Consider the following 14,866-nt stretch of genomic DNA (forward strand, 5'->3'; position numbering starts at 1 on the left):
TTTTGGTCCAAACATTTCAAATTCAATTTTCAAAGTTTGAAAGGAAGTCATGTCAAAGAAATTAAATTATGTTGCAGAACGTAACCAGTTGCTTTTTAAGGTAATTAGTTGGAAAGAAACTATTTTAGTTGTATTAAGAGCATGATTACTGGTGTAACTCTTTGGGATACTCTCTATATTGGGCTCCAAAAATGTAATATTAAACCCATTTTTTAGTACAACACACAGAGTATCGGTTCTGTGGGAAGGTTTGGGAGAAACACCCTAAGTAACGCGACGTGGTCGTTTGTGATTGGTTGGTTGAGAAATATAAAAGGTAAATTTTTTTTTTCTCTTTTTTTTTCATTCTTTCTCGATTCTCTCTCGTCTCTCTCGTCCGTGGGAAATAAACAGCAGAATCAACAACCATCGGAAAAATTAACCGATTACCATCGAATCCTTGATTTTTCCGGCTAAATCTCGATGGTTGTTGGTCAGACGGAGGGTGATTGGTGACTGAATTGGCGTAATTGGGGTTATCCGTTTCGGTTTGCAATCTTTGGCGACGGCGAATGTTTCACAGTGGTGGGAGCACGATGGCGTACGATTGGTGGGACAACGCCAGATGTCTGGCGAGCTCCACCGTGTAGCGATCGGTGAGAAAGGTTCGTCTTTTGATTTTTGATTGTTTGTTTAAACCCTAATTTATCACCGGTGGTCTTTAATTTTTAGGGTTTCATATTAATTCGATTGCTTGTTAGAATTGTTAATATTTGCTGTCGATTTGACTTATTAGGCATCGATTGTGAGATTAATTTGATGTTCACTTCAATCTAGATCGTTCCTCACTCAAAAAAAAAACTTCGCTGCTTTTCTCTGGAAAAATGGCATCTGCTAACGCTCTCTCTTCAGCCTCCGTCCTCTGTTCTTCCCGTCAGGTTGCAAAGTTTGTTCCTTTTTCATCACTACTTACTAGATAAGAAATTGAATTAGCTTCCACTATTTGTTATAATTGGATTTGACCCTTTTACCTTGTTCTTACTCTACTTGGTTTGTGGGTTTGTCAAGAAATTTTATGGCTTTCTATCGGATATGACCTTTACTTTGTTCTGTTTTTCTATTTCAATTGCTATTAGCTTTTTGGTTTCTGGGTTGGTGAGAAAATGGTTAATTTTGTTTGGGAAATAGATGAAATTGATTTGAGATTAATGTAAAGGAATCTGCTTTATTCATTGTGTGTGTGTGTGCAGAGTAAGTTAGGAGTAGGAAGCCAGCAGCAAGGTCAGAGAGTAAGCTATTTCTACGGTGTGGTAATTTGGTGTGAGAGAGAGCCTGTAGCTTGGTTATTGTCTTTGTTAATATTATTTCTACGGTGTGGTAATTTGGTGTTGTTGTCATGTGGTAGGTTGCAAGTAAGACTAATGACTCGGCTGGTGAAGAGTGGTGTTCATGAAGTGGTTTAGCGGTTGGATAGTCAAAATTGATAAGGTATGGTCCTATATCCCTCATATGTTGTTGTAAAATTTTGTTTGAGTTGTGATTGGGATGAATGAGTTGGTGTTATAGACTGTTCTTGTTCTTGTTCTAACTTGAAAAAGTTTGGTTTTATAAATTGTTTATGTTTTTTAGTAAAACAATGAGTTTTTGTTCTATATTGCTGTTTTCTTTTTTTGCTCTAGTGTTTTTTAGTCTTTTTGAAACCCGATTGTTGTTCTTTCGCTTGTCTTGATATTTGTTGTGATTTTGAATAAAAAGCATAATTACACTGGTTTATTGAGAAACATGATTGAATTTGAAATTAGTATTGACTTCAAACATCAACTTTTTGAAAATTTGGTACACAAGTAGATTTTCTGAAAAGTTATTCAGTTGTCTACTCATAGATTTACTGAAAAGTTTTTCTCTTCACATGTAGATTTACTGAAAAGTTTTTCAACTAAACACTCATTAGCCTTTTACTCAATAAACCTTTACCTTTTGTTATCTAACCTTCAGTTTAAAAGATAAACTAACCTTGAGTTCAATATAAACCCTCATTGTTAGACAATATAAACCCTCAAGCTACAAACCCTTTTCGTTAAACATAAGCTTTCATTAAACAAAAACAATGGATCCTTATCGTTTGGCATATGAAAATTTTGTTGATCTTTGGAATTCTCAAAAAGTTCCCAACGTTTCTGATAATCCTAACCCTCCACATTCTGCTCAATCCTCTCAGCCGATTCAATTTAGCAACCCATTCTCTTCTCAGCCACCCCACTTTACCTCAACATTCTCTTCTCAGCCACCCCATTTTAGCTCAACATTCTCTTCTCAGAATCTTAACTTTAGCCCAGCATCCGATACTGAAGACTGTATTGAGGTCGAAGAGACTGAAGAAGACGGAGGCAGAGGAAATAGGAAGAGGTGGACTGCAGAGGAGGATGTCAACCTCATAAGTGCTTGGTTAAACACCAGCAAGGATCCTGTTACCAGTAATGAGCAGCGGAAATATAGTTTCTGGCAGAGAGTTACAAGGTATTTCGAAGCAAATGGTGGATCAGCTGGTTCAAACGCAAGAGGGCAAACACAGTGTAAGGCTAGGTGGAACAAGATAAACCACCAAGTCAACAAGTTTGTGGGCTGTTACGCACAAGCGTGTACAAGAAGGAAGAGTGGAGAATCAGAAGATGATGTCTTGAGAATGGCGTATGAGCTTTTCAATAACGACATGAAGAAGCCATTTATCCTTGTACATTGCTGGAGGGAGCTGAAGCACGATCAGAAATGGATCACAGAAGAATGTAGCCACAAGCAGACTAAGCTTGCATCTGAGGCTCCTACTTCGAGTAATGATGGTGCTGAGAAGAGGCCTCCGGGGGTTAAAGCTGCTAAGAACAAAGGGAAGAGACCGACTGTTAGTATTGATGTCGAAGATGGTTATGTCCATAAGTTAGACAAGATCATTGCAATGAAGGATCAAGAACAAGCAGCTAAAGTGAAGCATGGCAAAATGAGATTGCTAAATAGCCTGCTTAACAAGAGTGAACTAACACCCGCTGAAGTTGCTCTTAGAGACAAACTCGTAGATCAAATGTTGACAAACATTTAGGTTTCAATTATTTTCATTTGTTATGTTTAACTCTTCTTGTTCTGTGTTTAATAAGTTTAACTCAATTATTTTATGTTCTGTGTTTAATAAGTTTTGTTGTGCTTAACTCTACTTGTATTCTTTTGTTTCAGGGTTTCGGGAACAAAAATATAGCTGTGGAACATGTCACGTGAAGAGAAGAAGTTTGCTTGATGTGGAACATGTCACGGATTTGGGAAACATGTCACGGATGTGGAACATGTCACGGATGGCTTGTGTCTTTTGCTTGTGGAACATGTCACAGATAGTTTGTTTGCTTGTGTCTTTGGCTTTTGAGTGTCGGTTAGGACATTATGGCTTTTGTCTTTTGTAAGGGTTGTATTGCTCTTGGTTGTATTTGTTTGGCAAGGACAGTCACATGTGTATTTGTTTCACAAGAGGACAGTCACTTGTGTATTGCTTTTGGTTTTATTTTAACCCGTGAAGTTGTGTGTTTGCTTGTATCTCGAGACTTAAAGTCTATATATTGATGTATTGTTCTTTCCTATTTGCAACCAACTTTGCATTGTGTTTCGATTCTGTATCTTTTTTTTCTCTTCACCTTTGCATTGAAAAGAATCAACCTCCTATTACAAAAAAATATTTCTCTATCTATTACTCAAACTCCTATCTTCACTACTCAAACTCCTATCTTCACTACTCAAACTCTATTACTCATTCTCTACTAAATCCAAATATAAGCCTACTACTATACCCAAGTTACCAAAAAATGTCTAATTGGAGTTCTGATGAAGAAATTGAAGAAATGGTAGAGGAGGAGGTTGATAGTATAGTGGAGGAGATCCAATACAACTACACTCACCCAGAGGTACCACCAGCTCCAATAATCCGAAGAGTGCACATTGAGAGAGACCGCGAAGAAGGCCACATTCGATTGTGGAATGATTATTTTAGTGATAATCCGACTTACACTAACGCTATGTTCCGTCGTCGCTTTAGAATGAACAAACCATTGTTCCTTTGTATTGTTACCGCTGTTGAGAATGGAGTCCCATACTTCAGACAAAGGCGAGATGCTACTGGAAGGCTTGGTCTTTCTGCACTTCAAAAATGTACATCAGCTATTCGTTTGATGGCTTACGGATATTCGACAGATGCGGCGGATGAATATTTACGACTCGCTGAAACAACCTCCCACAAATGCCTTCTACATTTTGTAGAGGGAGTTATAAATCTGTTTGGCGACGAGTATCTCAGAAGACCTCCAACGATTACTGAATATTGGAGAACATCGCGGTTTCCCTGTAATGATAGGGAGCATAGATTGCATGCATTGGGAGTGGAAGAATTGTCCCAGTGCATGGAAAGGACAATATACACGTGGATCAGGTAAACCGTCAATCGTACTAGAGGCTGTGGCATCACAAGATTTATGGATTTGGCACGCCTTTTTTGGACCACCGGGTTCGTTAAATGATATCAATGTCTTGGACCGCTCCCCGGTGTTTGATGATATCCTACATGGCCGAGCTCCGAGAGTTAGATACGTTGTCAATGGACGGCAATAAAACATTGCGTACTACCTCACAGACGGTATCTATCCCAAATGGGCAACTTTCATCCAATCTATTACACTTCCACGTGGTCGAAAAGCAAAACTCTTTGCTCAATGGCAAGAAGGATGTCGTAAAGATGTAGAGCGTGCATTTGGAGTCTTGCAAGCTCGATTTGCAATCGTGAAGAATCCCGCACTTTTTTGGGATAAAGGAAAAATAGGAAAAATAATGAGAGCATTTATCATCATGCATAACATGATAGTGGAAGACGAACGACATGACTACAATTTCTACGATCCAACAGAATTCCATCACGGAGAAGGAAGCGGAAGTTCTCAAGTCGATTTATCATATTCTACAGATACGCCAACAAATCTACATAATATGATGGGCATTCGAAATGATGTTCATGATACAGAAATGCATGATCTTTTGCAAAAAGACTTGATTGAGCATATCTGGGAAAAATTTGGTGCAACTGCACAATAAATCTTATTCCAAATTCTGTTTAATATGTTTATTATTTTGAATTTTGTAAAATATGTTTAATATTCTAAAGTTTGTAAAAAATTGTTTAAATTTGTAAAATATTGTTTTCTATTTTATGTAATATAAAAAATTTAAATAATTGTTTTATCATTTTAGATAATTAAAGTTTGATAATTAATAAACAAAAATTAAAAAATTATTATTTAAATATTTGAGTAACCTATTTGGGATTCTCTAATAATAGAGTAATTTTGCTTAGGTTCTCTTAGAGTTATTTAACTTAATTTATGATTATTTATATAATTAATTAATGTGAGAGTAACCATGGTGGGTTACTCCACTAATAATGGTCTTAGTACATAAAATATTTCAGTTGTAATTGGAACGTAACCAGTTGTTGTAATTGGTCTCATCAATAAAACCATAAAATACAAATATTACTATCTATTAAGCTGCATTGCCATGAATTTATATGTTTTTACAAGAATGCGTATATTTGTGTGTGTAGACCATCTCCATTGATGGTTTCCAAGAGGGTTCCAAATCATAATTTTAAATTATGATACATTAAAAAATTAAATCAAAATGCTAATTTATTGATGGAAGTGGTTCAATATAGAGGTTTTGGAACACAGTTCCAGCAATGACGTGTCAGTTCGTGATTGGCCAAATTAAAAAAAAAACTCACTTGTTTCTCTCTCTCTCTCTCCATCGGCGAGAGCCTGAGCCGATGTCGATGTAAATTCAAGAGGAATCGGCGGAGGTGATCGAACGGCGAAAGCAGTCGTCGCCGATCAGATCACACAAGCCGTTAATTCTACTGCTAATCTTCTTCAACTGATGCGTCAATCGTCTTCTTCTCAGGTATATCTTCTTCAAACCTTTTTCGCATAGTCACCGATGAAGATCGTGCGATTGGAGATTATACGATTTAGGGTTGAATGATTCTTAATTTGTTGATTAAAACATGTCGTGTGTTCGCAACAAAGTTTTGGAAATTTCTCGAACCTGTGACTGTGATAAACTCTGCATCCTTGTTCATGTAGCATCTTAGAGGTTGAATTTGGTCTAAGTAGTGATGAAGTGGGGATGAGATTTTTGGTGGCTTTAGCCACAAGTATGCAAGTAAGATTAGTCTTTCATCAAATCTTTATTTGTTGCTCTTGATTAGGTTTGTTTGATGAAGACCTTTTGAGTTGATTCTGATATATAAAATGGGGATTTGGTGAATAGTTTCAGACATATATGCAACAGTTTCGTTGTTGTTCTTAACAGCTACGAATCTTGGACTAGAACAGTCTCATTTCACTTTCCTCATCATGGGACAATAGGTAAACAGATAAACATTTTATTGAACCGTTGCTCACTTGCTCTTATGCATATACTTAGTTCTAATTTGGTGTTTTGCAGTGTTTCAAGTCTGAACTCAAATGGTGGCCAGGAGGGGCAGAAGAAATGTTTGTGTTTAATTTGATGCAGCATTTGATTTTGTTTATCCTCTCCTTGAATGGTTGGTGTAGTTTGACAATCTATTTGTAACAGAGCTTGGACTCCTCTGCATCTATGGGAACTAGAAGATCGAAGAAGAAGCAGATCAAAGTCACCTCTTTGAAGCCATTGAAACTCAGAACTGAGGTATAAACTTGGCAATACAACTTGAGAATAGCTTTTCCGGAATACATCTGTTGGATACTCGATACTGTTTTTGCTTACATGGTTATAACTGATTAGTGAGTGAATACATAGTTGAACCTTTCTCTTAATTGTGCTTGGTAGTTTTAGTAATCGTAGTATTGTAATATGAATATAGGCAAAGAGGAAGCAAGTCTTGGAATGCATAAATGGCAAAGAAGAAGCAAGTGTTGCAGAGTGTGTGTCAAGTAAATATAGTCAAGTGTTATACACAATTTTTTTCAAAATTTAAAATTTTAAGAACCTTCAATGATTCTACCATTGGACTATCCCAAATTTAGAAGTATCTAAAATTCTAGTTTTGTGTTTTTTTCAATTATAAAATAGATAGAACCTCCAAACTTAATGACCGTGCAGAACCACTTAAGCTAATTTCAGACTTCCTCCCTTATGCGGGTGGGTACTAAATGACCGTGCAGAAGCATTTACATTTTCTTGAGCTTTGAAACCTTTGACTTTGTTTTCCCCTATTGCATAACTTTTGCTGTTACAGTTTCAAATTGGTTTCTACTATCATTGAAAAGATATGTCTAATGCGCGGAAGATCAATGATGGTAAACCATACAAGAGATGATGGAGCATACAACATTGTTGAAATAATGTATATGAATTTCTGGGTTTAGGAATCTGAATGGTGTGTATGCTACTGTTGTAATTACATCTGAAAAGTTTTGTTTATTTTGGTCTCTAGGCACACATGGTTTTTCTAAGTATGCAACATTAGTTCCTAATATACCCAATAATCTCTCCTGAGACATTTCCTTAGTTCATATATGATTTATTTCACTTGATGGAATCAGACAGTTTTCATTTTAAGGATGTAGTAAATTCTGATCTGCAACACACCAAGAAGCTCATAACTAGGTTCAAATACTTGAAACATTCAAGCAGGCAAACAAGTCTTCAAAAGATACTAAAGCTAGCTTCATCTTTATGTACTTGTGTCTCTTCTTTAAATCATCAGCTATCTTCATTCCATCCTTGCTTGTTCTGTTCATATTAGAGCCTGAAAGAATCAAAACTAGTATCATCATCACCTATGATGTTTCTTGACTTCAGTGTTTTAGCTGATTCATTGGTATCGTTTTCACGAGCTTGCTTTATGTAATTGCGCATCTTGTTTATCAAACCCTCAGCTGACTTCATATTATCCCCACTTGTTGCGTTCATCTTAGATCCGGAAGGAACAAAACTATTGTCCAGACCTGTGATGGTTCTTTCTCCCAATGTTTCATCTGACTCAACAACCAGATTCTCTTCTGAATGATACTTGAGTTCAGGAAACGACGTCCTCCACCACTCGCAGAACAATGGAGTAGCACAAGGTATTGCAGTACGGGAAGGAATGTGTAATATTGTCAAATCGTCAATAGGCTGATTATAATCATTCCAAGCTGCCTCTCGTGAGAGGTTGCTCCGGTTAACAAGAGAAGGAACATCTTGAAGCAAGCCAAACTGTGAAGCCACTCGATTGGGGAAGTAATGTTCCACATTGTTTATCCCAACAAGCTCAGACGCCTTAATGAATCGAGCAAAGGAGGTAAAGTCATCATCAAGACATGGGGAAACAAGAATACACATCTCTTTCTCGGGGTAAAACAGAGGAAACCTCCAGTTTTCAACAGTTTTTGTGTAGGGACGCCACTCAAAACTGTTCATTTTCGAATTGTCCAGGATTAGTCTCGCATCAGTGGTTTGCTGTTTCAGGTCATTCCAAAGAGCCAATCTTGGCTCACCTTCTAGCAACGGATTAGGTACTGGCTGTAATTCCCTGAACCTCTCCCATGTCTCTGATGTGGTTTTTCAAGAGACTTAGCTCAGCATACAAATGAGCAAGAACAGCAGGAGCAAGAGCAATCCTAGTACCCACTCGAGAGATGAACAGCAATTGAAAAAGTAGGTTCATAGATATGATGGAAGTGTGACGGAAACACAAAGTAGCTAAGCCACAACACAAGGAAAGCCACATGCTCAAGCTCATCTTCACTGTTCATGAATCTCTCCATCCATGTAACTGGAGTTGCAAAACTGTTTTTACCTTTTCGTTTGATCTTCAGCCATTCTTTCTTTAGCTCCGCCAGAATCATCTCTCCGGAGGAATCCAGAGTAGCAAAAACAGATGAACCCAAAACAGAGAAACCTGAAAGCAGCATAACGTCTTCAAGGGTTATGGTTGCTTCACCCCAAGGGAAAACGAAGGTTTTAGTGTCAGGACACCATTTCTCAGCAATAGCCAGAACGAGATCTGTGTTTTTGCGGATCTTGTATGTGGATGCTATAACTGCTTCAAAGATCCCAGCTTTTCTCCATATGGGTTCGTGCAAAGTTGACATTTTTCTAGCCCAAAGCTTAAATTTCGTGTTTGCAAATCTCCACCCATTGAAGGAAACAGTGAAAGGCAGAGTCTTTAAGTCAGGAGAAGGAGCTGAGCGTTTCTGACGAGCTTCAGATCCATCAATGGAGGTTTGACAAGGTTTTAAAAGATGAGGTTTTTTGCTACTAGGTCAGTTGCTGTTCTCAGTTGGAGACTCCATGAGATGAGCTTTTCTCTCTTTTGAAAGAAGTTTTAATGCAGGAGAAGAAAATGAAAGCTAGAAACGTTTGATTGTTTGAAGGTGAAGACACGCAGAAACTATTGTTGCAGCCTGCAGGTGGGTGCTAAAGAGAAACTGTTCTTTTAAAGGTAAGAACAAACTACAGTGAATACAAAAGGTGTCATCAATTAACTAATCTTCTCAATCAATAATAAAATTCATACTATAAGGGCATATTTATAGGGGAATCATGTGGGGTGATCTTAGATGAGAAATAATGTAAAAATATTGTAAGATCAGGTCTTAAGATCTTTTGTTAAGAAGTTAGTTATAGGGAGAACATGTATAAGATCTTAAGATTTAATAATATAATATTCTTATAGAAATTTAAAAATATTGAATAAATACAAAGATTAATGTTTAATATATAATTTAAGTATGTTTAAAACTATTTAATATAATGTTTATTAATTTTCTTATTAAACATATTACAATTATTAAAATTTATAAAATAACATTTTAATTGAAAACTTATACAACTTTTATTAAAATTAAAAAAAAACATTATTACTTAATTATTTAAAGAAGACAAACATTTTATTTAATTAATACAAATGACCAAATTTATTCCAAATATTCTCAATCAAATCCTCCTTTAATTTGCGATGTGCTTGTTTATCACGAATTAATGTATGACCATCACCTAAACCTTCAAGATTTGAAGACATAGTTACTGAAAAGGTAAGATCCGGAGTAGTTCCAGTTCCATCTTCTTGTTGGAATTCTTGTTCATCATAGAGTGTGTATGAATCTCGTTCATCTTCGACAATCATATTATGCAGTATGAGACATGCTCTCATTATATATGCAATTTTACCCTTGGACCATAAAAGAGTTGGATTTTTAATCATGGCGAACCTAGATTGCAAGACTCCAAATGCACGCTCAACATCTTTTCGTGCACCTTCTTGTTTTTGTGCAAATAAACGATGTTTCGGATGTTGTGGTTGTGGGATGGATTTAACAAATGTCGCCCACTCCGGGTAAATAGTAGCCTTTGAAGATCCTCTGCTGTTGGTCGGCGTAGGTTTCAGTGCCAAACAAGTCAACTATCCCGACGACAAAATGTTCCAAACATTTACGAGCAGTACAAGCAGCAAGACGTATGTATTCGTCAACCGAGTCCGTCGCAGTCCCATACGCTAAAAGTCGAATTGCAGCAGTACATTGTTGTAGGGGTGATAGACCATTCCGGAAGGTTGCATCCTTTTTTGGCTTAAAATATGGAACTTCTTCACTGAGACGATTTACAATACGCAAGAACAGCGGCTTGTTCATTCGAAACCGTCGCCGGAAGTGGTGAGCATCGTAAGTCGGATTATCAGAAAAATAATCGTTCCACAAACGTTCATGCCCTTCTTCTCGTTTTCTATCAATATATTCACGTGGTTTCCTTTCCACCGGAATAGCTTCTTCAACAGCTTCAAATTGGTTATTAAATTGCTCTTGAAAGTATAGGTTTAAACTATCATTATTTGGGTCATAATGGTAGTGAAATTTGTTGGAAGAAGATGCCATAGCAATGAAGGAAAGAAAGAGAAGTGATTGTTTTTTAGGAAAAGAAATATTTGTGAGTAGTGGTGAGAAGTGATAGTTTTTTAGGAAAAGAAATATTTGTTTTGGGTGAGAAGGAAATTTCTGCTTGATGAATGAAAGAAATATTTGAGTTTGGTGAGAGAAGGAAATGTTTGTGCTTTGTTTAGAGAAACAAATGTTTGTTTTGTTGGGAGAAACAAATGGCTCATATATATAGACTGATCAATGGCAAATTCCAAACTAAACACACGGGTTCATAATTCGCAATAAAAAACAACAACAACCAACTTCACGGGTTCATAATTCGCAAAAAAAAACAACAACAACCAACATCACGGGTTCATAATTCGCAAACAGCCAACATCACGGGTTGCAACACCAAAAGAAACAACCAAACATCTTTTCAAGACAATATTTTACTTGACCTGGTTCACTATGTCCGTCAGCTGGATCACTCGGTCCGTCAGCTGGTTCACTTTGTCCGTCAGCTGGATCACAAGAACCTTGAGCTGTATCATTTGGTCGTTGAGTTGGATTACTTGCTCCTTGAGTTGGATCACTTCGTCCTTGGGTTGAGCTTCACGGTTCGACAGACTAGGTAATGGACCAGCTTCATGGTTCGACAGACTAGGTAATGGACCAGCTTCACGGTTTAATGGTTGCGGTTCATAGTAAGCAGTCTCAGCCTCATCTTCTGTATCGGAACTATAGTTTAAGGGGCTGTTTATTCCCTCGTCATAGTCAGAGAACATGTCTTCCACAACCTGAAACCAAAACAAACCAAACATTCGACATTCATTAAAGTTTCTGAAAATACATAAACATATATAACCCGATTCATTAAAAACATCATATGAAACTAAAATTTCTGAAAACATTCATTAAAAACATTCATTAAAGTTTCTGGAAATACATAAACATCAAATAAATATAAGCCGATTCATTAAAAACATCATATAAAACTAAAATTAAACAAGCATAAACCCTAAAGCTAAAACAGTTCAGCCATTAGCTTTTTTTTTAGAGCTTTTTCATCTTCATCTAGCGTTTCTTTCTTGGCAATGAGAGTGTCAAGAATGGACATCTTTTGAAGTTCCTTCATGCCCTCTAAATCCTTCTTTTTAATTTCCCACATTTGACTAAAATCTGTGGATGGTGCAGCCTTCTCTTTACCTTTGTTCCTCGCCTTTTTCATTGCCTTTATTCCAGCAGGCCTGCTCTCCTGCTCACCCACAACAGACCCTGACGATGGTACATCTTCATCCGCTTTTCTTTTGGAAGAGGTGGTTGTCTTTGGAGTGGGGTTCATAGGCTCATTATTAATCCATTTCTGTTCATAGCGAAGCACATTCCAAGCGTACTCAAAACTAAACTTCTTCTTGTACAGCTTCGTGTATAGTTGGTGAGCATTCTGCAGAATATCCACATCATTCATGCCACTAGCTTTCTCAGCCTTTGCCTCTGCGTATGCTCCACAGAACTTACTGACCTCCCTGCTGATTTTTTGCCAGCGTTGTCTACAATGATCACGGAGCCTTGGTTCACCACCACCAAGGACATGATCGCTTGTTGCATAGTAATCACCAATGCGCTTCCAGAAGGATCCAGACGGTTGATCGTTCCCAACAATCCCATCCTTCGATGTGTTTAACCAGGCGCTTATTAACACTAAGTCATCTTTTGCGGACCATATCCTTCTCTCCCTACGTTGTTCTGCTGTCTCTTCAGTTTGAGTAGGAGGTTGACTCGGCTGTGGACTGGTTTGCGAGCAAAAAGAAGGGATTTGAGGGGATCCAAGGTTTACATTTGGAGCAAAGCTGTCGTAGGGGAAGTTTAGAAGACTAAAGTAGGATTGAGACTGACTATTAGGATTATTATTTGATTCCATAGGAAAAAATTTTTAAAACGGAAGTAGTGAATGAAAACGGAATAAGGCGAGGAGGAGAAGTAGCAATGTCTTACGAAAGAAGATGATTTACGAAACAAGATGAGGAAGAGAAGTAGCTATGTCTTAAGAAAAAAGATGATTTACGAAACAAGATGAGGAAGAGAAGTAGCTATGTGTTAAGAAAAAAGATGATTTACGAAACAAGATGAGGAAGAGAAGTAGCTATGTCTTAAGAAAAAGATGATTTACGAAAGAAGATGATTTAGAGATTGGTTAATATAGAGAAGATCATTAAATTAAAAGTTTGGTGTTGTTGGAGAATTTTAATTCTAAATAACCATTTATACCTACTTCAGTCACATCAGCAGTAAATAAAAGACATTTAATGTTTCAGATAATAACAACCAACATAGACCATCACAACATAGACATTTAGTGTTTTAGAGAAGTAATGACTTTGTACTATCACAATGAAACAACTAACATACACTCTCGCAATCACCATCACAATAACTTTGTACTATCACAATGAAACAACCAACATACACTCTCGCAATCACCATCACAATAACTTTGTACTATCACAATGAAACAACCAACATACACTCTCGCAATCACCATCACAATAACTTTTCAACCAAGACAATGAAAATAACAAATACTTTTCAACCAAGACAATGAAAATAACACCACCGCATAATACTTTTCAACTTTTCAACCAATAACAATACTTTTCAACCAAGACAATGAAAATAAGTATAGACTACAACCAAACAAACTTTAATTTTCAAGCAATTACATTAACTTTCCTTTTAGTGAGTGGTACTAACCTTTTACTTTAGATGAATGTTGTTTGCGGTGGTCCAATTTAAATCGCCCTGCTAAACCTCACCTACATGCCTCATAAACAAACCAAAATCCATTCATGATTAGTAACAATACAACAAACACTATAATCAAAAGCAATAAGATCAATAAAACAAACGCTATAATCAAACGCCCTAAACCCTAAATCAATTTTTCCCCAAATTCGAAACCCTTATTACTCAGTTTACCCCCAAATTCGAAACCCTAAAACAAAACCTAATCGAAACCCTAAATCAATTTTCCCCCAAATTCGAAACCCTAAATCTAATCGAAACCCTAAATCAATTTTCCCCCAAATTTGAAACCCTAAATCGAATCGAAACCCTAAATCAATTTTAATTTGGGGGAAAAATCAATTATCCCCCAAATCGAAACCCTAAATCAATTTTAATCGAAACCCTAAATCAATTTTCCCCCAAATTCGAAACCCTAAAACCAATCGAAACCCAAAATCAAACTTTCCCCAAATTCGAAACCCTAAAACCAAATGAAACAGAGAAGACGACGAGACAGAGGAGATTACCTAGCCGACGACACAGAGGAGACGGAGAAGACGACGAGATCTTCAGCTTCGCGACGCAGAGGAGATGTCTAGACTTCGCGAGACAGAAGAGACAATGATAATCGGTGGCTCCGGAGTAGACGACGAGACGAGGAGACGACTAGGAGACGGTCGCCCCGGTGTTTCAATCGCCGGACAGAGGAGAAGACGATGACGGAAATAATTCTCTCGTGAAATCGCGAAATCGCGTGTCCAGACAGAGAGAAGAAGAAAAATGAAAATTAAAACTGGAATGAAATGAAAAAAAAATAAACATTTCTTTCCTTTAGCAGCTGACACGTCAGCACAAGATCATATGGAGAACTGATCTTAATTAAGATCATTTCATCTGATCTTAGGACTACTATTCACTAAATTTTTTTTTTTTTAACCCCAAGATCAGGTGAGGTGATCCCTCTATAAACATGGCCTAATAATTCGTCATTTAGCGGCTTGTGACCATGTGCAATGAGCCTGCAAGAAGATTACTAGTGAGTAGTGACAAATTCAGAGAGACAAAACGACAAGATTGATACGGAAAATGTTAATTGTAATTCTGATAGGTGTATGCCATTGTTGAAAATAAGGTATATGAATTTGTCAATTTGTAAATCTGTTTTAGTAGACAATGATGTTCTGGTTACACATTCAAAG

The 14,866-nt window shown here is 37.1% G+C and overlaps 2 protein-coding genes and 2 long non-coding RNA genes across 8 annotated transcripts; 1 reads left to right on the forward strand and 3 right to left on the reverse strand.

Moving 5' to 3' along the window:
- The first annotated feature begins 5,692 nt into the window (after nt 1-5,692).
- LOC109129843 (uncharacterized) lies at nt 5,693-7,132 on the forward strand. 5 transcript variants are annotated; one of them, XR_015587030.1, is made up of 6 exons: nt 5,740-5,958; nt 6,141-6,219; nt 6,328-6,425; nt 6,505-6,551; nt 6,637-6,729; nt 6,905-7,132. It is a non-coding gene; the product is annotated as an uncharacterized LOC109129843 (long non-coding RNA). The 5 variants fall into 5 exon arrangements; XR_002036147.2 differs by lacking the exon at nt 6,141-6,219 and having other exon boundaries at nt 5,693-5,958; nt 6,266-6,425; XR_015587027.1 differs by lacking the exon at nt 6,141-6,219 and having other exon boundaries at nt 5,721-5,958; nt 6,370-6,425.
- A 228-nt stretch (nt 7,133-7,360) lies between these two features.
- Nucleotides 7,361-9,524, reverse strand: LOC104758382 (uncharacterized). The gene has a single exon (XM_087495756.1). It carries the CDS (start codon nt 8,443-8,445, stop codon nt 7,786-7,788), a length of 660 nt encoding a protein of 219 aa, XP_087351882.1. The 5' UTR covers nt 8,446-9,524; the 3' UTR covers nt 7,361-7,785.
- Nucleotides 9,525-10,340: 816 nt separating this feature from the next.
- On the reverse strand, nt 10,341-10,898 carry LOC104759928 (uncharacterized). Its single transcript, XM_010482796.2, has one exon. The coding sequence runs from the start codon at nt 10,896-10,898 to the stop codon at nt 10,341-10,343; it is 558 nt and encodes a 185-aa protein (XP_010481098.2).
- A 248-nt stretch (nt 10,899-11,146) lies between these two features.
- LOC147924779 (uncharacterized) lies at nt 11,147-14,713 on the reverse strand. The gene is made up of 3 exons (XR_015587031.1): nt 14,195-14,713; nt 13,635-13,696; nt 11,147-11,680 (listed from the first exon to the last, which is right to left on the reverse strand). It is a non-coding gene; the product is annotated as an uncharacterized LOC147924779 (long non-coding RNA).
- Between the last annotated feature and the right edge of the window lie 153 nt (nt 14,714-14,866).

Source organism: Camelina sativa, chromosome 17, assembly GCF_030686135.1.
Source record: "Camelina sativa cultivar CO46 ecotype springtype chromosome 17, ASM3068613v1".
NCBI classification, from domain to species: Eukaryota; Viridiplantae; Streptophyta; class Magnoliopsida; order Brassicales; family Brassicaceae; genus Camelina; species Camelina sativa.